This window comes from Strix uralensis, chromosome 25 (genome assembly GCF_047716275.1).
Source record: "Strix uralensis isolate ZFMK-TIS-50842 chromosome 25, bStrUra1, whole genome shotgun sequence".
Taxonomy (NCBI): Eukaryota; Metazoa; Chordata; class Aves; order Strigiformes; family Strigidae; genus Strix; species Strix uralensis.
Genome location: NC_133996.1, coordinates 6673336 through 6700580, shown reverse-complemented (window position 1 = coordinate 6700580; position 27245 = coordinate 6673336). Strand labels below are relative to the sequence as shown.

General features: G+C 43.0%; 1 protein-coding gene across 1 annotated transcript in view; it reads left to right on the top strand.

Annotated features, from left to right (window-relative positions):
• CSMD2 (CUB and Sushi multiple domains 2) overlaps nucleotides 1–27245 on the top strand; it is a 306084-nt gene that overhangs the window by 114631 nt on the left and 164208 nt on the right. The window contains 2 exon segments of the mRNA XM_074894313.1: nucleotides 19575–19687; nucleotides 26528–26605. Coding sequence (XP_074750414.1) covers nucleotides 19575–19687; nucleotides 26528–26605 — 191 coding nt within the window.

Genomic DNA, 27245 nt, shown 5'->3' with positions numbered 1-27245 from the left:
CCCTTGCCTCCATCCAGCCTCCCCACCATTGCTGGTGGACAGCGGGGTTCTCTGTGTGAACTGTTTTTGCTGTGATCCAGGGAAAAGGTGGTGGTGTTGAGCACTGTTATCGGGGAGGGCTCTGTGCCGCGCAGCAGTAGCAGCCAGAACCCTCGTTACCTTCCAGCCTCAGTTCTCAGCCCACTTCTATTTGACAAAAAGGAGCATTTCTATTAGCTGTGACTAATATTAAATGTTGAGAAGAGATTGCTACTGGCTGTTGTCCCTGAGGTGTCCCAGGCAGCAGGCAGGCCCCAGTCAGGAGAAGGTGCTGTAGACGCTGGTGTGAGACAGCAAATTGGAGTTCTCTGCGTTTCAGCCAGTGCCACATCGTGCTGTGCCTGGCAGGAGCTCTTGCTGCTCTCTGAAGTCAGCCACAGTAGCATCCTAGTGCGAGGTCTGTGCGCTCTCACTCCAACCCTTTCCCCCCCACACTTCTCTGAGAACACAGGTTTCCCCATGGAATTAGACTGAAGAGCTATGGTGCAGTCAGGTCTGTCCAGAATTAATAATTGAAAATTATCATTATGGGTGATATAATTAGTGTAGGCATAAGGTAACATTTAGTCAACCTTGATACGTGTCCTGTGAAACTCTTAATTATTCAAGAAGTTTTTCTGTGTACTGTATGTTATTGGACTGTACTGGAAGAGGCAGCGAATGAAAAGTGAGGAGTCTGGATGCGTGTTAGTGGAGATATTTGGTCTTTGCCTTCTCCCAGGGTGTCCTGCCTTACTGCTGATGGTTAGTTGTGCTCAGGCAAGTTTTCAGAAGATTCCATTAGTGCCGTGTACCTGTCTGTACGCAGCCTTGACAGCAGAGTTGTGCAGACAGTCCCTACACAGCCACGTTCTTTGTACAAGTGTCCTACACCCAGGATGATGCCAAGCAAGACTTCCTCTCCAAAGCCTCTTTCCTTGTGTGTACGTGCATGTGTGTGCTATTAACCCTAAGGCCTGAGACAGTCTGTAAGGTAAGAAATGTTCCACACCGGTTTTTGAGTCTTTTATGTCCTGATACTGTAGGACTCTGGGAAAAAGAATGGCTTTTCTCCCAGACAGATAGCAGCTGTTCCTGGCAGAGGCTGCTGTGGGATTCATGCCAATTAAATCTCTATTTCTCTCTGTCCAACTCTAGAACAGACACAAGTTACATCCATTGATACTAAGCAGACGGCATGAAACAACCCAAATTAACCAATCCTCCTCCCTCCTCCAAACTTTTGACTGAGCAAAGTATTTTATAAACATCAGATGCTTTTCACAGGACTGTTGCATAGCTGTACTGTATGTTCTGTACATTAAACAACTTCTAAAATTTATTGGTTTACTCCTACTACACAGCTTGCTATAATCCGTTTGTGTGACCATGGCTAATTCCCTTCCTATTTTCTTGTTTTGTCTGTGGAAGATGTAAGTTCTTCGGGGACACGGCAGGCTGTGTCACTGCGATTGCTGACTGCCTGTAGCCATGGGGTCTGTCCTGATGGACTGTCTAGATTGTAATAGGAATTGTTCATACTATGGACTTTTTTTGTGATAATTTTGCAATGTTTTCTTAAATGCAGTAGATTCAACAAGTAAAATGACTTCTGCAGACATGAAATTTTCAAGGGCTGAGATGGGTTTACAGTGCTATGGTTTGCATGATAAAACAATAACCAACAACCACCTAGTTGTGGGTGTTTTCCGAAGTCCGTCAAGACCTTTTTTCTTCAAAACTTGCTCGTGGCTTTGAGTACTTGGGGGTGATCAATACTGCAACAGTAAGATCTCTCTTCCTCTTGATGAAGCTAATACTGTAACGTCTTTGGCAAGACAGATGCAGTAGAAAGACTTTGATCTTTCTTAAGATGAAAGTGTTGCGTGTGAAGACTGTAGGTTGGCAAGTCCCCGGAACAAATGCCCCCATTTATCAGTGGGGGTGATGTGCAGGGAGTGGAATGCAGTGCAAGCGGCAGTGCCCGGTGGAGGCCCACGTGTTGGGGTTTCAGAAAGACAAATTGGTTCCTTCACGCACTCAGCCCATTCTAGGGCTGTGCAAAGGCTGGAGTGCATCAGCCAGCGAGGTGTGGTCCCTGTCCGAGGAGGCAGCAAGCGTCACTGATAACTTGATTAACCTCTCTGTAAATGTCTTACTGAAGATGGGGAGTACAGTGGCAAGTGGAATTTAAAATGAGTTTGTTTTCCTTTTTTGAAAGCTTTTGCCAAGGGTATCTCTGAAGTGTTACTGCTGAGTTACTGGATGTGCTGGCGTGTTAAAGATAGTCACAGGAGCCCTCACTCTGCTGATGAGAATGTGCTGCTTTACCCTCAGAAACAATAATTTATTTACTTGGATAGAATGCTAGGAATTCTCTTAACAATAAACTATTTTGTTACACCAGCCCCTTGAAAATGGATTTTTTAAAATAATGCACGAAAAAGGATAGGGGCAGGCTTGGTTTATGCTCTTCTGCTCCAGTTTTTCAGTTGCTAAGTAAACATCCGTGATATTGCAAGCACCTTTTCAGAATGTCTTGACAGGAAGAGATAAAGCTGTTAATGTTGGCTTGGGAAAGAAAGTGTTAGGGGGAGCAAAAGGGGAAAACGAGTCTTACTTCTTCCATAGCTTCATTGACTGAATGTTGCTGAAGGGGCTTTCTTGTCTCTGCTGCTGGATTACAATAAAGCTCAAGCATTAATTTAGCAGTGGATGCAATCTCAAAGCTTCCTTTAGGGTTTAAGCAGGTAACTCCTTTTCTTTCTAAAGAGACAATGAGGACAGTGTGCTATTCAGTGCAGAAATGAGTCTCTAACTTAATTTGTTGCGTTAGCTGGTAGCTGGCACCTCTCACAGGGCTTTGATATCCTGGCAAAATAAGTATTTATTACTTTGCAGGTCTCACATTAAGTAGTGTGGTGTAAAATGACAATGTCAAACCAAGTTAAGGATCTGCTTCATTATGAGAAATTTCCCTGCAATAATCCTATATATTATACTTCTGTAGTCACTGTAGAAATTACCGGGGGGACCACTCTGCACAAACGACTGCTTCTTCAACATCATCATTACTGAATCTTTGCTCCCTCATAAAAATTCCTCTCGGTGATTCCACACAATCTTTTTTGTTGCCTGTCTCTTATTTATTAGCATAACTGAGCAACAACAGTGCTGCCCTTCTGTAGAGAAGGAAGGAGGACTGGAAAAGAGTTGCTTTTTGTAAGGACAGGACTGATGTACTTGTGGGAGAAGGGAGGAAGAAGCTGAGGGAGGGGAGCTGGGCTGAGAGAAGCCTTCATGCCGCATGCTGTCTGGAGCTGAGCTGGGTCGTTGATGGCTGGAAAGGGCTGATGCACTTGGTGACATTGGTAAATCGTGAGGAGCTCCTGAAGTGTTCAGTGTTAGTACGCTGAGTTGGTCTATTCTCCAGCCTCTGGTCTCTGGGTAAATACAGTTCTGGACCTAGAAGAAATTTGGAACAGAAATGTTTTATATACTATATAAAATAGAGGAAACATGAGAACACATAAATCAGTGCATATATATGACTTTTCCAGACAAGGTCTTACCCAGGCATGTCTAGACTCTTAAGCAGGTTGCACATGAGAAAAGAGCACCAGATCCGGGCTTGGGGACCTGGGCTCTGGGCCACCGGCCTGCTGTGTCACCTTGGCCGCTTCCCCTTTCGGTACCGTAGATAATTATATCCTGACCTCTTCTGTGTAAAATAGAGAGATTTACTGATGGGCTGTCTGTGGAAGATACAGTGCTCCCAGGCCATTTTTCTGGGAACTGTGCCTAGCTTTTGTTTAATTTTTGCCCAATCCCAAGCACCTTGATCAGAGGATAGGAGTATCAGAAATTAATAAGGTAAACATGTTCACAGTTGGAAACAATCCTTATCTGTATCTTTCTCCTCCATTCTGCTCCTTTTGAATTTGATCCAATGTTTGACTTAACACTGGATTTCCTGCCTTTTATAGCTCTCGCTCAGAGCTTTAATAATATTTGATCTTCCTCTCTTTTTCTGAAGTTTTACTATACAGGACATTTATATTTCAGTTTTATGAATCTTCAGGGAGGCCTCATTTACTGAGTCTGCTTGAACGACCTTGGAGAGTAATTAATTTTTTTTTCTCCCACTGCCCCTGCAACCACCTTGCAGGCATAAAATATGAATGGTTTATACTGGAGACAGAGGCCTTTCCACTTTTAATAGGAAGGTGCAAAAGGGCTTCCCATAAGACAAAGGGGGACTTACTGGAATGTGCTGCCTTCAGCATGTGGATTATAGCGATGCTGTATCTGCAGTTACACGTGGGTGTAGTTGCACTTGCACGTTGCTGCTGCCATTCACCGTGGCTCTTGCCGTAACTGCGGCACGCTCTCCTTGCAGTTCTGTAGATGTGGCATTTCCTACTTCTGACAGCGATACGCTGCTGTCTTCTCTCAGGCCCCAGGGACCGTCCAGAAGAGAGTGTGAAATACAGAGCAGTTCTGACCCTGGGGTGGGTGACTTGTCGTTCTTGTGTTCAGTGATGGCTGATACAGTGCTTGGCTAAGATCAGGTGTCGTTTCTGTTAAATACTAAACAGATAAGATTTGAAGATGATGAAATGGTTTATTTGGGGGACTTGGGAGCACACCAGGCGTGTCCTCTGTCAGCTCTGTGCGTCTCCCCGATACTGCGGTTTCCCCACGATGGGAGTGGGAGATGGGGTGATCCACAGTCCTGTGCTGGTGGCCAGAGGAAGCTGCAGTGGGCTCAGTGGGAGGAAGATGAAGATAATCACTTCTCTTCCAGCTCCAGGGGTTTTAATTGGCTGTGGTATGAAATATCTTTATCCCTTCCAGACTTAAGACAGAAAATAATCCAAAATTGTCACACAACTCCTCTCTGGATGTTCTCCTCCTGCCTTAAGCATGCAGCAAAACAAGCACATCTTTATTCCATCTTTTGCAGCAAAGTTGCTCTCGTACATCTGTTAACTGAGATGCCAGAACAACACCATCTTGTAATAAGCCTCCCATGCACTTTGTGTTAAAAGATGGTAAGATTGTGCTCTGAAATATTGGTAACTGCTAATGGACCTGCTTTCATTTGACCTCCTTGTACTGCCTAATTTCAAGGGCATCATTATTCTGAATTTTTTTTTTTGCTAGTATTCAGAGGTGGGTATTTTTACGTGGCTTCTTATCTGAGCATGGGCACTTACAACTGTCAGATACAGAGTTAATTATTTCTAAAGCTTAAGTTTTGGCAGCTTAAGTTTAGCACAGAAGTAATTTTTGTGATTGAGTAAGCTATTCTAGGAAGCTAATGCCGAAGGACAAACCTTCAGTGCTGCTGTCAGGCAGGAGCAGACAGAGTTTGGTTTGTGTGCACTGCGGCGTTTGTTGTGAGAAGGAAGGGTAGGTCCTGACAGACAGAAACGGCTGTTGGTAGCACTGGAGGGGATTGTTGGGGAGGTTTTTTCCTCTCTTGTCCCCATTATTTCTGGAACAAGAGCATGCTTAGGAAAGAGGGAGTAGAAGCAACTTGTTTCCTTAATGGAAAGGGTTCTGCTCATTCTTTCTGAACGAAAGGTTGAGCGAATATGGAGGGGTTTGGTAGGAGGGATGCGGCAGTATGACAAAAGGGAGCAGCTTCTTTGCAGGTGTCCTGGAGCCTACCTCATCCATCTACCGAAGTACCTTTCACAAGGAAAAATTTCAGAACAACCTTTTCAATTTATATCTAGAATCTGTCTGTATTCAGAAATTGGAGAGTTTAATTTAAAAAAAAGAAAAAAAGTCCCAATTTCCAGCAAACCTCTTCAAGCTTTACAGACAGATTTTTTAGACATTGTTGTATTGTTTGCTAATGGGATATATATAATTTTCCAGCAGCTGTCGCATGTGGAGGGAATGCCAGTTCTGAATAAACATAAGATTGGAAACAAATTCCCAGAAAGGCAGCTAACAAGGTCTGGAAAAGAAAATTGCCATGGAGATGAACGTAAAAGATGATGAAGGCAGACACAGTCACTATATAAACATTCGTGGCTATAACTGAGGAGGAAGGGAAACTACTTCAGGTAGCAACTGAAGCTTAGAACAAGAAACTATTCCATACCTGTCATGGTAATTTTTAAGCAATGGAGGATGCTGCTAAATGACCATGTTGAATCAGTGTCAAATAGAGATGTTCAGGAGAGAAAAGGATTGTGTGCTGCTCTGAAGGAGGCTAAGGATGCTCTCTGTACCTTTCTAACCTTGGCGTGTGACCCGCTGGTGCTGAGTGTGGATGAGGGAGAGGTTTTGATCTGCTATTCAAAATTACGAGATGCAGCTGATTTACATGATGGAGCAGACTCCAGCTTGTTCTTGGCCAGCTCTGCATGAGCAGTGATAAAACCTCATTTTTGTCTCTTGTAAAACATGCTTGCAACATAAATCTCCAGCCTGGTCTAAAAACCTGCTGAAGCTGATGGCAATACTGCCTTAGATTGTATCATTTGGTCAAATTACATCTCGGGTCTATGAATTTACTGCAAAAGAGATCTTGGGGTTAGAATCCATGGTTCAGTATTAGCTCTGAAGTTGCAGGCCCTTGGTGGTGGTGGGTGGCGATGCTGAAGGCTGGTGATGGCCAAGAGCTGGGCCATGTTTCAGGGTGCTGCTGCACTTGGTGCTCTCTGTAGAGGGACATGAGAAGGCCCTGGCTTAAAGAATTTAGAGCAGGTTTGAGGCTGGAGTTTAGGGACAAAGTGGCTTCTGTGGATTTATGCAGCTTTTCTTCCATTTTGGACTTCATGCTAAATTAATATCTAGAGTAAATAAGCAGATGGTTCCACTAAGCTCTTTTCAACAGAAATTCTAGTCTTGCTGTCACCCTACTGCAGTTGGAAGTTACGAAGTAAAACAGTCTTGACCGTGATAGTTCAAAATTGTTCTGTGTGCTAAAAAGATGGGAAATGTAGTTGTTTTATGTAAATACCCAAAAGTACAGAAGTGGTGGACCCAGTTCAGTCTTTCTGTATGTTTTCTATAACAAGGCAGCACTTTTTCGTGGTCTAAACAAGAGCCGAGAACTCCCAATGCAGTAGAAGAGTTGAGCACCATGTAAGCGTTCAATGTAGGCTGTAACTTTTGGCCAGGAGGGATGTTGCCATCATCCCAGGTTCACGTACGCTTCAAAATGATCAAAATAAAATAAAAATAAATAAAACCTTCAGCCTCTTCTGAGTTGGGGCGGGGGGAAGGACAGGACATACTGTTCCCTAAACTGTGTGGTGTTGCTGTCATCAATCAGTGTCCTGTTCTGGAGGAACTGGTGAAAGGGACCAGGGGACTGAGCTGCTGCGGATGCACTGGCACCCAGGGGCCATTTATCACTTAGTTCAGACTTTTGCCTGGAGGCAGCAGCCATTAGACCTGGCTTACACCTTTCTCTGGGGGCTTTACCACCTCACCTTGTTACACAGCCCATCAGTTGCCTTCATCTTTAAGAGGGAGGCAGAAGTACTTTGGTGTGTTTGTGTGCTGTTATTTATTATCAGCATTAAGTTACAGTCTTACGTAGAAACTCTGGTAACATTCACATCCCACTGTGCTAAATATGAAGCCAGAAGATAAATCCTTGCTTCGGAGGACTCGGTTTCTGGTTCCTTTCTTCCTCAGGCTGCTTTGCATTTTGTTGTAACTTCTACAGCCATGACTGCTGTAATTTTAGCATGTCTTCATGGAGCTGTCAGTAATCTAAGCTTCAGTCTCCAAATCTTGTTTTCTCCTAGTTTCTGTGACTTTTTGCTACGCTGTAGAAGAGCCTTTGTAGAAACTATAAAGACAAATGAAAAAAGACGGGAAAGTAGAGATGGCACATGGGCTGGTTTGGTGACAGCCGATGACACCTGACTCACTGCAGCGTCTGATAGATGACTTGTGGCTAAAATCCTGATTGTGGTGGTAAACCTTGTAACCATCCTTTGGGACTTCAGAGAGGTCACTGTCTTTTTGCATGTGACTGCCTCCTTTCCACCTCTTTTCTAAAGATAATTTTTTTCAAGAGCCTGAAAGATTATCAGAGCAAGCTTGGATATGTCCATTTCTTCTTCTTGAATGCCTGGCTAATGCTTGAGGAAAGCATAGGGGCAGGTAGAACATACTGTCAACAGTGCTCGGCTGCGAAGGCAGAGTCAGTAGGAGAACTTCTGTGTCTGGTCCGAATGTGGCTGAGCTTCGATCTAGGCTCCAGTTGTCACTTAAGCTTAGCATCTTCCATTATTAATGTGACATTGTAAAGTTAGGCAGTGGAAGGCAGTATCAGTTCAGTGAGTTTTCTGTATTCAAGAACAAAGTTGAGGTGACCTGGTTGTGCACCAGATCCCAAAGGAAGCAACTTCTGTGACTGGCGAGCTGGAAAACTGGAATTCAAACTGCCTTTCAACTTCTTGATCTCAGTCCAGAATTCCGTGGGCTGAATGTTGTGAAAACATGCCCTATGGCTTCCCAATCTAATCTGTCAATAAAGAGTCCAAGTTTAATGGAACTTAAGTGCATTTTTAGACTGACAAAGACGTGAGAATATCTGTGCATGCAGTGGTGGAAATGGTTGTTGTTTATCTAATAATAAATATAGTCTCTGTTGTTATCAGCACATCTAACTGCCTGCGCTGAGAAAAAAACAATCTCTGTAGCACTGATAGTAAGGCAGAAAGGGTTTAGAGGAAATTGTAATAAAGCTGTAGCAGATTTCTTTGGGGGATTTGCAATGCAGCATTAGTAAGCTTCAATTGCATTAGCCATTCTTCTGTTGTGTTGAATTAGTGTTTGTTTTCTCCTGAATAGAATAAATGTAATCATGTTTGTTACCTTTTTTTTTTTTTTTTGGTATGACTGGAGCCAAATGCTATTTCCATAGTAGAAGTATTATGGTAAGTACTTTAGTGTAATAAACCACACCCATTCCAGCAGTATGGTCTCCTTTTTCATCACAGTTGATGGGGCCGTGCCCTTGCAGTCTTGCTTTTCTGAGCCATAAACGCTCACATTTGTTCTGTCAGTTGACTGACTTCTATCCAAGCAAGTTGCACTGAGGGTGGGTTGCATTAAGGGCCCTTTAACTTTGTGGGGGGTCTTTCTCTTCCCATTTACAAGATCTACCTGTAGGAAGTACTGTTGCAGCCACGGAGGAGGAGCCTTTTTTCCTTAATAGCTTCTGATGGTGACCCACCCCGAGGGGCCCCAGCAGCAAAGAGTGGGAATCCATCATGCCTCTGGGCCCTGGCTCTCCCAGCCCTGAGGAGCAGAAGAAAAGCCTCTCTTGTGGACTTTGTCCCTTGGTTTAACCTGTGGCAGAGCAGAGAAATCCCCCTGTCCTCCAGACTCTGTTACTGGGCGTGTCTCTTCTGAAAGATTTTAGAATGACCCAGACATCTTCAGCTTTGACGTTTAAACCTCATATATGACCTCAGTAACATTTTGCAATATACGATGTGACTTTAGCTATAATGTGACTTTAGCTGCATTACAATGAAAACTGAGAAGCTTTCTGTTCATGGCCAACTTGAGTGCTTTACATGTACCTTTATGCACCATCTGCATTTTGCTCTTGCTGCAGCAAGTGGCATGTAAAGTTACGCCTTCAGGTTGAAGAGGATTTATCTCTAAAAGTGAAAATCTAAATTCTATTAATGCCTTGAAAGCAAAGCATTTGTCTGCAAGATGAGCCCTTTGCTTTCTGTATGTCTAATGTGCACATATATTGTGTGTGTGTGTATATATGTAATACCCTGTCTATATACATTACATGTAAGAAACTAATTATCTGTAGTGGGTGGGTATGTGCATAAATACCAGCTGAATTTAATAAGAATTCCTTCAGAGACCATTTTACCTGTTGACTTTCTCTGTTGTGACAGTTTCAGAAATGCACGTGGACTAAAACGCTTATTTCATTAAAGGACCATAATTAATCTAACATAGAGATCCAAGAGAATTCAGATTAATGAGAGATTTAAATAATTTTGAAACATTTCATAAGTTAAGGGAAACAGCAGAGAAATTAAATTGTCAGATCCCCTGTACAGTGTAAATTAGTTTGGCTTTGTCTCCAATGGAGCTACATTGCCTTGAATCAGCCAAGGATTTGGTTTACACTCCTTTAAAGATGAGCTGGGGAAATGTCACTTAACAAATTAAGAATTAAGAACTTCATTGTAAAGGTTCCTGGGAAGAAAGGTATGAATTTGGTTTTAGCCAGCAAATTTATCTGGGAGCAGGCAGTAATTAAAGTTGATGTCAGTGACTGAAGTTTTGCTGCTGCATGTAACCACTTTCATCTTTTGATGGAATGCAAAAAAAAAAAAAAAAAAGGAAGGAAAAAGGAGTAAGCAAGCTGTGAGTGATAAATTAGTCAGATTTCCCTTCCAATGCCAGCTTCTGGAAGGAGTAAAGGCAGGTATCACTGTAACTGGAAGGCTTTGGGAGTGATTTGTTGCTCTTAGAGCTAAAGCTGAATTCTGTTGTTAAAAGATCAGTGTAGCTTTATTGAGAAGAAAAAAGAAGGTGGCAGAGGGTTTGAGGCCAAAAGTGCTGTGACCTAGTTACATCAGGAGAGGGATTTACCCTTAAGCTGCATCCAGGAACCAAGACTCAGGTGAAATCTGAATCAGAATTCTTTGATTTTCAGTACCACAGTCCTGAGTCAGTAATGGTGGCATTTGCTGGGCCGGATTGATTTTGAGCACACCTCTCGTGCTCTGCGCCTTCCAATAACCATGAGCTGCTCTGATGTCAGCGGGTTCACTGAAGTTTGTGGGGTCATAGTATGTCTGAACGTGCCAAGAAGTTTTCTACGCTTCTGTTTCTAAAATAACATCTCCTCTTAAGCAAGCTTTTGTTCCTTTTGGAAAAGGAGGACAGTATTGCCTCTCTTACAGAAAACGGCTTGTTTAAATCTGTCCCTGGGGTTAAGATGGGCCCTGAGCCCCACTGTGGGTCTTAAAGACGTGCTGATGGGGGGGGAAGACTTTGAAGCCTTGAAGGTGGTATGTGCTTCATTTGACAAGGCACAAGCCTGACTGCTCCAAGAAGTTCATTTTCATTGTTTACAGCTTGGTTTTTTACAGGGTGCTCCACAGTCAGGAGTCCCTAGGGAGCTACGAGTCCACAGCCTGACATTTGCAGAGTTGTGGGGTGATGTAGGAAGCTGATCTCTCGCTGCATTTTTCTGAGCATCTTCTAGGCTTGTGTAACTGTGCTGCTGAAACAGACTTAAGATGCAGGTGTGTTCTTTCCATCCCTACAGCATTTAGCGAGGAACAATAACTTGATCTAATTATTCATTTTCCTTGTAAAAGTCCATTGTGATGGGATGTCTCTTGCGACCAAAAAATGAGGTCTAGAGGTGCTTAAGTATACTTTGTTTAAGAGAGTAGACATGCTCAAATAAGATGTTCAGAATTAATGGTACAGCTCTCATGATAATTTGAGTAGAGGTTTGGATGAAAAGTTAAAAATACAGGTGAAGTGAATAATAATACACAGAGATATGAAGAGCTGCTGCAATATGTCCCCTAGTTGTGCTGAAAGGAAGATTAATCTCTGAATAGTCAGAATGCTTCAGTGTAATAAAGACTGAGGAAATGGAAGTGTCTGTCAAGGCTGATGTGGTGGAGCTGCAAAGCAGCTCTGGGGGTGCCGGGGCTTGGGCTGGTGTCAGTTCTGTACCCTGAACAATTTTGGTTAAACTGAGCATCTACAGCCCCAAATGTAAGCAGTTTGTGCATGTTTTCCTCGTGTTTTGCTGAGGCTCCAGGAGTGCAGCTCTCCTCTTTAACTCTCCTATTGACTGTGACTGTCAGGTAGCGTTAAGCTTTCTGTGACCGCTTTATCCAGCGATGGAGATGCTGCTGAACCTCCCCTCCTCCTTCCTGCCCACATTGACTGCAGTGGGGTCTCTGTTTGGGTTAGTGTTAAAATACAGCCACAGGAGGATAGGGTGAAGCTTGTGCTCTGGGAAGGTGCAATACCAGGTAGGTTCACCCTAAACATTGGTGTTGGTGGCTCTAGGAGGACCCTGTGTCTGTCACAGACTGGCCGATGTTAGTCATTATCGGTAGGCGTGTGGTCACAGGCTGTGTGCCAAGGGGATGTAAAAAGAGATTAAATGAGGAGTTGCCTTGTACTTTGCTGCAGAGAAAGCCTAGCTGGGAGTGGAGCAGCCTGGTGCATGGAGGTGTCGGAGCATAGAGCTGATCTTGAGTCGTTTTGGTCAAGCACGAACAGCGCAGCAACGCTGCAGTTTTCTTGCAAGCACTTGTCGTTGGTCGTGCCCATATGAGTCAAGGATTCGTGGTGCCCTGACAGACCCTAACCAAAACCAGTTGCCATTAAAATCTTTATTCAGGAGGCTGTTGGAAAATGCAACACTTGGAAATTCATAATAGGCCTTGTGCGAGGGGAAGTGCTGCAGGATTGCTGCTGGGGCTGCACTTAGCCGGGTGAACGGGAGCACGTATGCAGCACGCGGGCTGGCAGCTCCCAAGGGCTCTTCTCCAGTCGCTGGCCAGGTGTGTCTCAGCTGTGCTTGGATGGGATCTGGAACTGTTGGAGGAATTAATTCCAGGTGTCTGTGAAATGCAGAGGTTTGGGATTGTACGTACTTGTGAAAGGACAGATGTGGAGGTTCAGGCTGAACTCAGCCGTTTGCAAGTCACGTATCGCTCGTGCCTGACACCAGCCAGTGCTGAGTCAGAGTCCCAAGAAGGTCTCAGCGTTGCCAGTTATTAAATGTCCTCTCAGAAAAATTTTTTCTGAATCTTAAAAGCTCAGAGTGCAACTCTGTGTCCTGAGCTAGTATTAGTGTGACCTTGGGAGTGTAACCTCCTCTCTGAGGCTCAGCTTGTTCCCTGTTAAAAGATAAACCAAACCAAGAATAGTTCGGGGGGGGGGCGAAGCAGCCCCAATGATGTTCCTTTGCCTTTTATGTCTTTGGGCTCACTGGAGCTGGTGTTTGACTACATCCTGAATCTGGACAGCACCAGGGCACATACGTACATTCAAGTTCATGCTTAAATCCATTATCTCAAAGTAAAGCGCTTGACATAATGCGATTTCAAGTACAGTTCTTACTTTTAGTTGTGACCTTCGACTCCACACTCTCCTGCAGTCGGTTTGTATAGCATCCACACAATGAATTGTTCATTGTATTTGGGTTCTTTAAGAAGTACTGTGGTCAAATTCATGCTAATCAAATTTCAGGGTGGTTAAAATTGGATCTTCTGTCTGCAAATATCTCCTTCCACTATTCTAGTGCTTCTAACTCACTTTCTGACATTTTATTGATTTTTTTTTTCCCATTCTTTCTCTCCATGTGGAACCAAATTAAAGCAGGAATTGGGATTGTAAATAGATAATGATGCGTGAATGCAGATTAATCAGTGCCATCCATGTACAGTAATACTAATTGTGCCAAGGGAGGAATGGCTGAGTGAATGGTATAAATATTTAATGCCTGAATCCACTGTGAAAGACAAGAGCAAGAAAAGAAATAAAGAAAATAGTTTAGTTGAGAAAGCCACACTTCACTGCTTTTGCTCAAAAGAGGAGTTTTGATACCATTAACCTTTCTGTATTATGCAATAAAGGAATTGGAGGAGCTGCGTTTAACACGGAGGTTTCAATTTCACTCAGGAAAAAAAATGCCTTAATGCTCTAGTTTAAAAACAATATTGGAAAGGATTTGGGATAAAATCAGTTGCTTAAGAGATGGATTTTTCACAGACCATCTAAACTTGGAGACAGCATTCTGGGAGGGGGATCTGGGGGCAGGGTGAGGATTCAGAGCTGTGCTGGAAAACTGGAAGACTTGAGGGGAAGAGTGAAATTCTGCATTTCTGCTAATGCTGCAGGTGTTCGAGCAAGAGAAATGGACTCACAGCTGCCTGCTGGGGCAGGGAACTGGTTAGGGGGCATGCTGAGAGTTACAGCAGAGTATCTGTGTGGTTTTGGTTTCTTGGGTGAGTTTGTCAGTTTGTTTTCCTGGAAGTTAAGATGGTCAGAAAAGTAAATAAACTAGTACTGGTACAGCAGAAGGAAGCCTTCACCTAGTGCACCAGGCCTGATTCCACAGCAGGTTAATCTGCTTGGAAACAGTGAAAAGCACCTGACATGCTGGTATTTCTTTCTAGCTCTTTTAAAACTTGACATCACATGAATTCTTGTCTTTCGTATATGTTGGGCCTCTCCTAATGTAGTCCTCTCTGCCATGTTGGTATAACAAACACCTGGGACTTGCATCCTGATCACAAATGTATGTCAATAAACGGTTCCACTGACCTTGTTCAGCTGCAAAATGACCCAGCTGCCCCTAGAGCAGTTTGCTGTTTTTTTTCTCTTTGTTCAGAGAAGAGCTGAGATTAAACTGGTCGTTCACGTTCCAGGCTTTTTGTCAGTGGGAACAGGACTGACGCTTGCTCTTCCCGTTGCTGTGGGGTGTTTACCTGTGGAGGTGGCTGTGGGGAGCCAGGAGCCTGCTGTCCTCAAAGCTCCCTGCACACGTGCTGGAGATGTAGCTTCTCATGGTGCTCTACTAAAGGACTGCCATGTAAAAAGCTAAAATTTGTTCTCTATCCACTGTGCATAGGGTAAGCTTAAATTTCAGGAGAAGATAAGTCAGGCTTAGACATTAAGAAAAAAATATTTTTAAATCCTCACTACCAGTTTTTCTGAGGCTGTTAAATGCTCTTCAAGCAATTACAAGAGTTTCTACGTTGTCTGAGCACTAATTTCTGTGCACTGGTTGCTTGACATTGGTGTTGAAGCTACTTGAAAGTTGAGCAAATTTATTTGGTCTCTTAGAGGGCCTGAACTGTTAGGCATCTTCTAACACATTCTTTCTCATGCAAAGTCTTCAGTATGGTTCAAATGGTAACTTTTGTTTTCAAGGTCCTCTCTGGGTAGAGCACAAGCCGAAGTGTCCAAAACCACGGTCCTTGTAGGGACTAGGCTGAAGGTGTGGGTGAGGTAATGTTCAGAGAAAGGCTGTTCTTGCAATTCGCAGTCACTGGGCCAAGGAGACAGAGGAAGGAGCCTGTTTCTCACCCAGTGTTGCTGGCCTCAGCATCCTCTGGTCACCTCCAGACTCAAAAAGGCAAAGCTGTGGAAATGAAATTTTCAGGTGAAAGCTCAGTTCATCTCTTTCTCCAAGTGAGTCCAGGATTAAAAAGATGCTTAATATAAAATGGGTACCGAATTCCCATATGTGAGTAATGATTATTGATTTTACTTAAAAAACAATTCTTGCATTGCTACTTAGTCATTCCAAAGCCTTAGATTTCAGTTAGTGTGTTGCCATATTCAGGAAGCTGAATATTTTATCAAGTGATTCATATCTGCTTGTGATGGCAGCAAGGAAGAGGAGGACAGGGGAAATGGACAAACAGGGGCTTGAAAAGTTTTGCAAATTGTCAATAGAATTATTTAAAGAAAGAAAGAGAATCTACAGTACTGAAAAATATAGTGGCAGAGATCCAAAATAGAAGGGCTTTTATTTACATGACTCACTGGACTATTAAAATTCAGTCATTTATTGGGCTAATGGTAGGTGCTGAAAATTCAGAGCACGTAATGTAGTACAAAAGTGTGCTGGAGAATGTGGAAAGGAGTTTCAGCTTCTTTTAATTAGCTCTGTGCATTTCTAAGTCTCTGTAATGTGGCTCCTCCTTTTTCTTGAAGACAGGAAGGCAGCACTGGCTTTATAAAGAAAAATGCTGTGACCTTGGGAAGTTGGCGGTACAGACACGGCGTGCGCTGTGTCACAGCGCAATCAGCATCCTCTCCGAGAGCGTGTCGCAGCCTTTATCATCTGCCTTTTGTCTTGGGCTGCTGTCACTCTGCCCGCAGGTTTCGCAGCGCTAATTGGTGCTGCCTGGCGTTATCCCCATGCGCAGACGAGGCGGTGGTAGCTCCTGCAGGAGACTTGGGGTGTTTCTCTGGTTTTTGTGATTGCTGTTGACTCTTGCCTGCTGAGCATCCTTCCCATTTCATTTGTGATTCATCAACAGCAGCCAGGGCATTTTGCATTCAAAGACCATGCAGCTGCTTCAGTTCAACTGTGTTTATCTGTAATTAAATATTCCATTATCAATTAACCATTAATGCTTCCTAATGATTAATTTAAACCTGTGGGAGCCTTGTGGTGAAAAGCTAGTAGTTAACTGCAGGTGAGCATCATGTTTTCATGGCTCTAGCCATGTTATTTTTTTTTATCCATCGCAACATTTCTGCCCCTGACCCGTGTAGTCTGGTGCTGGGCAATACACATTTCAGTGGGAAGGAACCCTTCCTCCTCCAGTTGTCCACCTGCACACTCAATGCTGGCAGCTGGGGAAGATGAATTGGGAGACGGGGCTGCTCTTGTTCTGGCTATGTGAGGTGGCCTGCCCGCTGGCTGAGACCTGGGAAACAGGAGAAGGTGCAGCTTTGGGGTTAAAGCTGGTACCTTGGGCACTGAGGAAAGGGTGGTTGGGTTTTATCTCCATTAGGGACTCCCCACGTGTTGGGTTTACAACTGCCATGAGGCTGGGAGGAACGATGGCATTCACAGATTAAATATGCCTTTTTCCATTGTATAGAGATTTCCCTCCTTGGCGTATAGGTGAGGGCTCAGTGCAGATACAGAGCCTGAAGTTACATCTCTGCAAGCTAATCAAAAAGTAAGGCCTTTTTTTTTCCTGAACTAATTCTGTTCTATTTACTGGAATCAATTTAAAATAAAAAAACCCCCACTCCTCCAAAAACCTTGCGTCCACGTGTTGCGTGGTGCGTTTCCGTGTGCTTGTCCCAGTGATTTCATTAGGGTTCCTGACACTCAGCGAAGATGCTCTGCTGCTGGGATGTTTGGATTTAGCCTGGGCTGTGTGAAGATGGAAGCAGCTTCTTCCTCTTTGCCATGGTTGTTGGTGTGTCTTAGCAAAAATCTGAGTTGGGTGCTGACCTGGGCTCTAAACTACCTCCAAATACCACAACATGCAACCTGATGTTAACAACGAGCTGCTTAACCTCAGAAATAAAAGGGATAGGAAGAGAAAATGGGAAAAAAGGGAATTGGTTAGACTGGAGCCCTAGAGAACACAGTCTTTTTGTGTGCTGAGAGTTTGAGCAGTGGTGTATATGGAAATGAGGACCTGATAGTGATTTCTTGGCTGATTTAGTCCTTTCAAAAAGCTGTCAATGTCTTAAGCAAATGACATACGGCGCTGATGAAAATTTCCGTGCAGAAAGTTCAGGGAACCATTTTCCTTCACCCTAAATCTCCTGTATTTCTTTATAGCAGTGCAAAGTGGGTGCAAAACACTGTGGCTATGATTGATTATTTTTCTCGAGTCCTGCTTTTGCCTTCAGTAATTATTTATGCTATTGCAAATGTAGCAAGAAATGCAATCCATTAATTTTTCTAATTGATTTTCAAAATGTTAATTCACTCAGCTGTTAATTCATTCTAGCACTTCATGTGTGTGGGATCCTGGAAGTTAATAGTGGACTATTCACGTACCTAAACCAAAGTGTATGTGTAAATGGATTATTAGTGTGCAGGCCACTGAATCTACTTCTCAAAAGGATATGCATATTAACAAAAAAAGGTGGGATGGGGGGACAGGAGAGCAAAAATCTGCCTCATCCGGGCAGGTTAATTTTATTGTTCCCTAGTTTTTATATCAGGCAATTGAATTACTTGGCTCTCCACAGTTATGAAAGTGAAATTTAGGTCTGCATACCTAAAGATTATTTATGAGAAGTTTGACTATTGGTTCAGAATGAATAATAAAATAGCCTTTGGGGGAAAGAGTATTAAGTTTAAACAGGTTGTCATAACAACCAGCCATAGTAACTTTCTCAGAATTGGTTTTAGGCATCTCATGTTTGATCTCAGCCCAAAATATGTTTGTTTGAACTTAGTTATTTAAAAAAGTTTCAAATTAAATTGGTTCAGCTGTCTTTGAGTTATCCAGGGATGGCAGAATGCCATATAGAATCCATTTTTATAGCACCTTGTATTTCAAAATGCCCTGCAAAGTTGAGATGAAAATAGTCTGTAGAGAAATGATCAGGAACAATCTTAAACAATTTTATAGTGTAAAGAATGTTTTCAGTCATGCTTCATAATTATGCAGAATTCAGCCACAAGATAATACAGGGTTTAAAGTCTGTACTGTAGGTGGCAGAGATGCATTGGTTATGCAGCATAATCATCCCTGCTATTTCATTAACAAGTAGAGCAGCATTACATTGCAGTTCATCTGCCATTAATAAATACGCTGCCAAGTGCTGTCCTGGCTCCCCACTGTTTGCCTTAAAAAAGGTCAGTTCACCTTTGGAGGTGTTAGTTGAGTGAAGGACTTCTAAAATACTTTCTGGGCTATCGGTTCTGCTGTTGAAAGTGGGTAGTAATAAAATCTGAAGGATCCTTTTGAATGGAATAGAATTTTCAGGATCCTTTCACCTTCATATAAAAAAGCGTAGGTATTGGAATGCCAGTAATTTTTCAGTAAGAGACAGTCTATGATTAAAAAATTAAATGGGCTTTCATTAACAATAATAAGGTTCCATAATAGCTTTTGTCATGGTAGTGTTGTTCTCTTTACCATGGTTAATGTTACCATTACATACCTCAATTCAGGAGTGCTGTGACTTAGGCAAACATTGTTCTGGACCAAGACTTGGCATGTGACAACTCAGCTAAGAATTATGGTCTGGAGTTTAATAAAGCAAACAGCATAATAATTAAAAAAAAAAAAAGTATAAAGTGGTATGAAGGGAGCAGTTGCTAAAGGACTACTAATGGGCTGTGGAGCTTCCCACTTCATGTTTGATGGCTATAATCTTCTCCAGGTTGGGATAGATCATAAATCATTGCTTCTTGCTAGCTATTTCCAGTAAAAGAAAATGGTTCTTGCAATCCCTTCTCCTCCTCAGCTAAAATAAACATACTTTTTTCTTTTTTCAAGACAGGGTTAACCAGATATGAAGACAGGAACTGAATAAGCTTGAAAGTCAAGCTCACCTTGCATACCTTAGGTGTAGCGTGTCCCCTGAGATGATTGTATGTCAGTTGTGTGGTCCAAATAAGATAGAAAAGGTGGTAGAGCGACGAAGCTCTGTTGCCCTGAGTTGACATGTAGAGCTTCTCTAGTTCAGAGGTGTCCTGTACCCTCCACTCGTTCTTTGCGGTGCAGGAGAAGGCTGGAGCCTCTGGGCTGTCCAGCTGGACCTGTTTCATTTGCCTGGTACCACAGACATTGTGAGTGCCCAGCTCAGCCCTTTGCCTTGGAAGGAAGGAATGGAAACCTCTGTAATTGCGAGTGTGTAACCATGGGGTGGGAAGACAAGCAAAGGAACGTGTGCGTAGAAACAGCCGTGGGGTGTAGGGGCTGCTTTCTTTGAGCATACGGTATGTGTTCAGGATTTCCTGTATTTGTGGAGGAGGAGGATTACCTGAAAGGGCAAGTATTTGGGGTATAATTCACAATCATAATAACACTTGTCTGTTATCGGTTGGTTTCTTGCAGGTTTACTGGAATGAATTTGCCTGCCCCGGTTATCAGCAGTAAAAATTGGCTGCGGCTTCACTTCACATCAGATGGCAACCACAGGCAGAAGGGGTTCAGTGCCCAGTACCAAGGTAAATGCTTGCTGCCCGGTCTCACTATCCACAGTGTGTGTTTAGCCAAACTTTTTTCTCCCCTGGGAATCTACAACTAACTTCCTGCATGATCCTTCTGTATCCTGTTAACATTACTTTTCCAGCTGGGTATCCAGGCATCGTTGTGTCAACAGCTACCATTAGCAATTGTTGGGAGTAGAAACACTTGAGAGCTGCAGGAAAATTCATTGTTAGTGGAAGTAGCTGTTCCTTTACCTGCAGCTTTGCAGGATGCGGTGTGGGATGCGGTTATACAGGGTGTCACTGGGTGAAGAGCAGTCTGCAGTCCCCCAGAGACTCTGTCTGCATTTCTTCTCTGCTCAAGTGAGACCTAACTGAGCCTGTTTGGAATGGGGTGTAAACTGTATTGTATTTACTTGTCATCCCTAGAAGGATGGATTTCAGGATTGGGATCTTAAAATGCTGTTGAGGGAGAGGAAGCACTTTGGCACATGAGCTAAGCAGAGAAAAGATCCTGTTGTGATCTGAGGCCTGTAGGCAACTGTGGCTAGCTGCAGTTCAGTGCATCCTGTTTGGGACCAAAGGGTCAGTGGTACAGGTGGGTTTGAGTGGATCCTTAGAAATGCTCACACTGTTCTCTCTGAGGTCTTCGAAGGACTTGGTGAGTGCAGTGGCATCGCACTGCTCAGGCAGCTGGCTCTGGAGGTGGGATCAGGGAGAGGGAAAGCAAAGCAGGGAAGGAGCAGGAATGCCATCCAGGCCCTTATCCACGCTCCAGAGGTTTGAGTCAGTGTAGTTCAGCAGCTTTCCTCAAAATGAAGAAACAGGATTTTGAGGAAAAAGTACCCTAGCCCTAGAGTAACAGGAACACAGTGAAAGGGAGGGGAGTTTCCTTTGTAAATCTGCAAACTTGCCCTGTTTGTTTAGCCTTAGCAATGTTGTCATGGCCTCAACATGGCCTTTGCTTTATATATCACCATCGTTATTTAACTTTCCTTGCTTTCCTTTAACATACAAATTACTTGAAATTATAAGAAAAAAAACCTTTGTTTTTTTGTGTAACAGAAATGAATGCATGCAGCTGATAGCTTTTGGTATGACATTTTCCTTTGCTGTCACGAATGCTGCTTTCTATTAAAACACCTGTCTGAATCATCCCTTTTTCTTAAATAGAAAAGTAAAGATTAATGTTATAATTTCCTCTGATTAGATAAATGTCAGGGGGTTCTAATCTAGCACACTCCTTAGAAACTGTTTTGTTAGATATAATGAACTGTGCTTTTGTGTATTGAGTGTTTAAAAGATGAACTTAAAAATGTGCTCTTGAAATGGCATTGAAGCAGGACCTCCGTCTAGCTGGCACAGGGAATCTGACACTCATTCTTCGTGCTTTTGCTGTTTTTTGTGGAGTTTGTCAGGTTCTTTCCATCCGTTAGGAAAGATTTCAATACTTAAAACAAGAAACAAAGCAAAAAAGCCTCAAGAATAAAGGCAAGATTTTTGCCATCAATGGAGTCTGTGTCCATAGAACATTAAAGATGCCAATGCAGCCTCAAAAATCCAGCATAACCCTTTGCAGAGGAACGTGACCTTGTTTGAACGTAAATATTTTAATGTGGATAAGTAAATAAATACAAAATAGGATATGTAATTCCATAGAAAGTAGAGCAACTCAAACGTGTTGTTTCAATGTGGATAAGTAAATAAATACAAAATAGGATATGTAATTCCATAGAAAGTAGAGCAACTCAAACGTGTTGTTTCAGCAGTAGAGATGGAAGCAAACCCCAGGATTGTCCAAGAGAAGGAAGAGCAGGTTGGGATGCATCGAACTTTATGTCCGTTTTCTGAAGACGTGTACCTACGTCATCTAGTAACATTCTGTGTCCTCTGAGACACTGTCTGGCTTTGCTGATAATCTATAAGAAAGTAATTTGCCTTCCAGCTTGTTTAACATTGATACTTAGTTTTAAGAGAACACCTTCTGGGTGTTCCATTTCAGCTCTTTCTAATCCATGCCCTAGTTTGGAAATCTCTTTATGAATGTAAAAGCAAGGCTAGATATAATCAGCCTGTATACACGTTTTCTTTATGTTGAATACAGTAAATTCCTTCCCTTCCAGGGAGAGTTGAAATATTTCTCCGTTTCCTTTTTCCCTTTTATGTAAGATGAATCTTGCATGCTTGCAAATGCTTTTTTCCCCCCCCACACCCTGTAAAAGCAAATGAAAGGGACTGTAGAGAAATCGGTGCATTGATATTTTTTAATTCTCCCACTCCTGTGTTCCTTCCCAAAAAGGTGCTGTGTACTTGCAGGTGGTAAGAAAATAAGCTAGAAGTGCCTTACCCGGGAGAGGTGACAGCGCAGGGGTTGGAAGCCAGGTATCCCCTGTCTTCCCCCGTATCAGCTTAGCGATCAGGTGCTGTAAATGAGGTAATGAAAAAGCTGCTGAATTTAAAATGATGCTACACAGATCTAAATAATGCTCTGGCTGGTGCAGTCCATCTCTCCACATATTTTATTACATAAGTTAGATCCTAAATTGCTTTTTAGCTGATTGCTACCAACACATAATTGCATCTTTTATTGATCTCCCCACCCCATTCCCTTCCCCTCCTGTCCTCCAGCCTCAGGTGGAAAGATAAATGTGGGCAAGTTTCAGCCCGTAGCACAGTGCAGAATACCACCAGACCTGTCACCCTTAATAATGCTCTGATGAATTATTTATTGCATGTACTGCACCACATAAATAGCTTTTAAGGATATGTGTATATCTAGAAGTACGTATGCTTAAAGTTTGACAGATCTGTCAGTCTCCATCTCAGAGCATGTCTCTGGGCTGCAGAGGGGTTATAGCTTTTGCTGTGCAACCTGTTGAGTTTCCTGGGCAATCCCCAGAAAGAGGCAGAGACAGGAGAGTTCTGGTGCTCCTTGCAGGCTCCAGTTCCTAAAGAATCACTGCTTAGCTAGCTGAGGGAGGGCATAACTGAGGAGTTTTAAAATGGTTGCGTTTGAGGGTGTTTCTTTTCACTTCCAACAGAGTAGGAATCCCTGTAAGCAACCTGCCGTAGCATCTCAGGTGATACTAAAACACCCCAGCACAAAAGAGATTCAGACAAGTCTGTATTTAATGGCAATCCCCCAGCAAGGGGAACAGAGGTTCATGGAATAGGTTTTTGAAATTATTTTTTTCCAAATAAAAAAAAATAAATGTCTCCTTAAATTCTTGTTTAGAGCAGCATGAAATGGTTTAAAAGAAACACCCCAGACTGCCTGCTTGCTGGAAAGGCTTTGTAATGTCATCTTTCAAATTTGACAGGACACTGAGTATTCCATTAGATCTATCAGATACGTGTGAGCAGCAAAACCCTCCAGAAAACAGAGAAATTTCTGTTCATCCAATTATCCTGACACAGTCCTTTGTAGTCTTGTTCCACATTCAAATTTATAAACAAAATAGATTTTTATATACCAGATTTTTGAGGGCATAGAGTAGGAGAAATGTTCTTATTTATTTTTTTAAAAAGCGAGTGATATTGTATTCTGACTTGTTCTAATCTAAATTGAGTAATTTGTAAAGCTTGACTTTCATCATTATGTCTCCATGTTGCAAACAAAATGAAGGATTAAGAGGAGAGTATATAGTGATCTCTCTTTATCAATTATTGTTGAAAGAGACACGATGCAATTAGGAGAGTACATACTTCATGGGTAATGCAGTTTAGTCTCCGTATTTTAGGATTGGTCCTTAGTAATGAATGTCTGGTTTCTGTTGCTTGTTTTCATTACTGTTTGGTGTTTTGGAGCTAGGCTCTCCATTAGTCACAAATTTGGAGTGGGGCTGTGTTGGCTGGGTTCTAGAAGGCAGGAATGAATATGGGTGAACCTTTGTTATTTAGTGTGTCCTTTTAAAAATTTGCAGTTGTGGGCAAGGCCCAGATGTGTTGAAGCTGTGGATGCTCCATACTGATTGCCTTCTGCTGGACTTCGGGATGCTGAGCAGCCCTGTGAAACCAGTGGCAGTTGCTGTAGCTCAGCAGTCGGCCTGCCCTGAGGAGAAGTGCTGACCCTCCCAGGGCTGCGTTATCCCGTCCGTGGTGTGTGTCTGTGGGGCACATGCCGGGGATTGGAAAGCTTTGCTTGTCCTTTAAGGCTGCAGGTTTACTTTATCCCACAGAAATCAACAGACCTGTGCTTTTCTGTGTGTGGCTAGGAGAAAAATTCACCGTCAAAGGTGTAAAGTAACTTGCAAGGGAAGTTGAGGAGAATATAAAAATGGAAATTATTTTTATAAAGCTGCTCTCTTACTGATGGTGCCCCAAAGCACTTTACAGAGCAGTGAATTGGATACTGCAGAGTCATGAGCCACATCCTGCAGTAGCTCAAATTTAGCCTTAGATACTTGGGCTTGGCTGTATTTTACGGACTGGGAGGGAAGATGGGCTGTGACTGTGAGGTTACCCCTGTACTTGCTTGGAAAGCGCCAGCGAGTGATGAACTGCAGCGTTACGGAGGGTAAGCAGGATGGGACCTCCTGGGTGCTTTATCCCAACGACAGTTTGTGTGCTGCAGCGTCAGCAAGAGGCCGGAGAGCCCCAGCCCTGGTGCTACCAGCCCTGCGTGGGGACGGAGCCCTGTGGGCAGCACCCCCAGGTCCTGCTCAGGACAGGACGGGGCGGCTGCAGGAGCGGGGCAGCCTCTGCAGGCAGAGGGGATTTAGTGCTGGAGGAGCACTTGGGTGGGTGCAGCCAGGCTGATGGCTGCTCCTGCTGCTCTGAACACAGGGGTGCCAGGGCCGGTGGCTTCGCCAGGACGTCGTGGTTGATGTGAACCCCTCTGTTACCGCAGAAAGGTGCTGGAGTGCTGTAAGAAGGACCCTGTCAACTCTTCCCACTCCCTGTCTAGTATCTTGCTGCGAGGTGTTTGTCTCCTGCTGCCCTGAGCTGCAGCACAGCTGAAATGGTCCTTGGGCGCAAGTGAGGGACATGGGAGGCAGCCCCGTCATCCCGGGGCTTTAGCACAGCCTTTCATTTCTCATTTGTGTTTTCAAGCTGTCACTATGCTCATAGAGGCATTGAGGCAGAAATATGTTCCAGACTTCCCCCAAAATGTTAGCTTTGGTAGCCCCATGTCCTTGCTTCAGTCCCTTGATAGTGTGTTTGTTAAAAACCGTGAGGTCAGGCCACAAATAGCCCAGAGTTATAGCATGACCTGGAGGAATATGTGGCTCTTTGGGGTGTTCTGAGACCTGCTGCTTTTCTCCTTGTGCATATGCAGGTGGAGTTACAGTAAAAAAGAACCAAATGTGTGTTACATTTGCTTTGAAAATGACATACTGTTAATTATTTTTTCCCCTCTAAAAAAAAAAAAGATAAAAAAACTCTCAACAGATTAAAGTAGTACTAGTAAGAAAGATGTGAACAACATAAGCTTTTCTTTATGAATTTTTTTTAAGCTAATGTGGACCTCAGTTTGAAGTTACAACTTCTTTGTTTAAAGAGAAAGCAAAAAGCTGTAACCAAACGATGAACAAAAAGCTCCAAGGTAGCATCTAGCTCAGAAAAGCACTACCTTAGGTAAGCTTCAAGGAATAATGCTTGACATCTCCCGTCTGAAGCTCCTGCAAACAGATGTTATAAACAGAATTTTTTTTTAAGCCAAAAAAGCATGATTAAAAAAACCTTGTTATATCGGTAATTTTTCTTGACAACTTTGTCTTAGAAATGTGCTAATTTAGGGATGAAAGTATGACAAGACAAAGAACAAGAAAAGAACAGTTTGAAGTGGAAGATGGACTGGTTTTCTCCATAGATAAGGACTGGCTCATCAAAAAGGATCCTATAAAGAGATTTGGACATCATGCTTTCTGCTGTGAACTTGTTCTTTAACCACATTAACTTCAAATATGCCAGTAAAAATTCTGCTGTGTGTTGGTCAAAAATGTCTGTCTGTGCTGCAGGAAGCCGTTGTCTCTCTGTAGTGGTATCCAGATGGTTTTGACAGTGTGAGTTTTGTGCAGAACTCTTGTGTGGAGAGAGCCTCAGTAGCAGCCAAGTCCAGATAATAAAACAAATAGCTGCTTGGTTACGTGGGGGATTCTCATACTGCGAGGAAGGGTGGGACTCTCTTGGGGATGGATGGATGGATGGATGGATATCTTGTTGCTGCCCTCACATGTTTTCTCATCTTCTGGATGAGGTTTAGAGCAGGGAGGTGAATGGTCACAAGGGGACCTCTGGTAGAGTCACCATGCGGATTTTGTAATTGATGTGCCAGGGGCTATTAATAGTGGGTCTTTTCTTTATCAATAATGTGGCTTTAATATGGCCCTTTTTTCTTCTCTTTTACTGCCTTTTTGAGTCTACTATTTACGCAGATCATGTATACAGTTTTTGGGTTACGGGGTGTTTGTTTGAGTGCTGTATCCCCATAGAAGCAGAGAAAGGCTTTGCCATATAATGTATTCATGGAGTAACTGCATCAGTAAAACTGGTGAAACTAACTCAGCATTTTACTCTCAGGATTCCTGAAGTTTCTGAGAGCTTTCCTTTGGCTCTTCCATTTTTAGTATGTTAAGCAAAATGACATGGTTACAGAGGGATGACTTGAGCCCCATTTTTATGTTCAAATTGGGTCAGCCTGGCTCAGATCCCCAAAGGCACTAGTCCAGACCTGACGTGGTAAATGAAAAGGTTTTGAGGGGTTGGGATGAGTTGTCTGAGCTGTAAGGGAAAGATGCAGGGAATCCTGCAGCGTGGGTGCTGTACAACTGTTGCTTCATTTTCTTTTTAAGTTATCGCTAATGTTTAGCTAAATCTTTTCCTTGTCTTTGCTTTGTTTTAAATCTGTCTCTGTAGTCAAAAAGCAAATTGAACTGAAGTCCAGAGGGGTGAAGCTAATGCCCAGCAAGGACAATAACCAGAAGACATCAGTGTGTAAGTTTTTTGGCTCCTCTTTATGCTGTCTTTGTATAATGATCTCCTTGAACATTTCATCTGACTTTCCAGTAATCTCTAAAACTTTGTCACTCTTAAAAATTTTAATGCTTTTCCCTCTCTTCCCCTCTGCATTACTGCATCACTTCCTTCCAGTGCTCTATTCACAAGCATATACTAACTTGTTAAAGTGGGAATGGAGGGGATTGGTGTGTGTGCATTTAATATATACTGTATGCTTCCTGCTCGATGACAGACTGGGCTTCATGACTTCTGTCGACTTCCAGTGTGGAGTGTCAAACTGCAAACCATTTTGAAAACTGAATTAATGTTACTATTGTAAAATTAGGAGCAGGGATAAGGAACTGCACCAAAAAAGACCTTTAGAAAATCTACAGAGGCAATAGCAGTCTTTCTCTTTTTCTCTTTGCATTTTCTTTAACTGTCCCTGCAGAACAATCATACCACTGCTGTGCAAGAGCTCATAATAGTGATTTTTATGGTGTCCCTATTAGTTACTCACTTTCAGTGTATTTAGCAGTTGATATGTTAGAGCTGTGCTCAGAATGTCACTTTGTCACTGCTGTGTTTTCCTCTTGCAGGAAGTGAATCCATTAGGTCCATTCATCTTTATATCAGG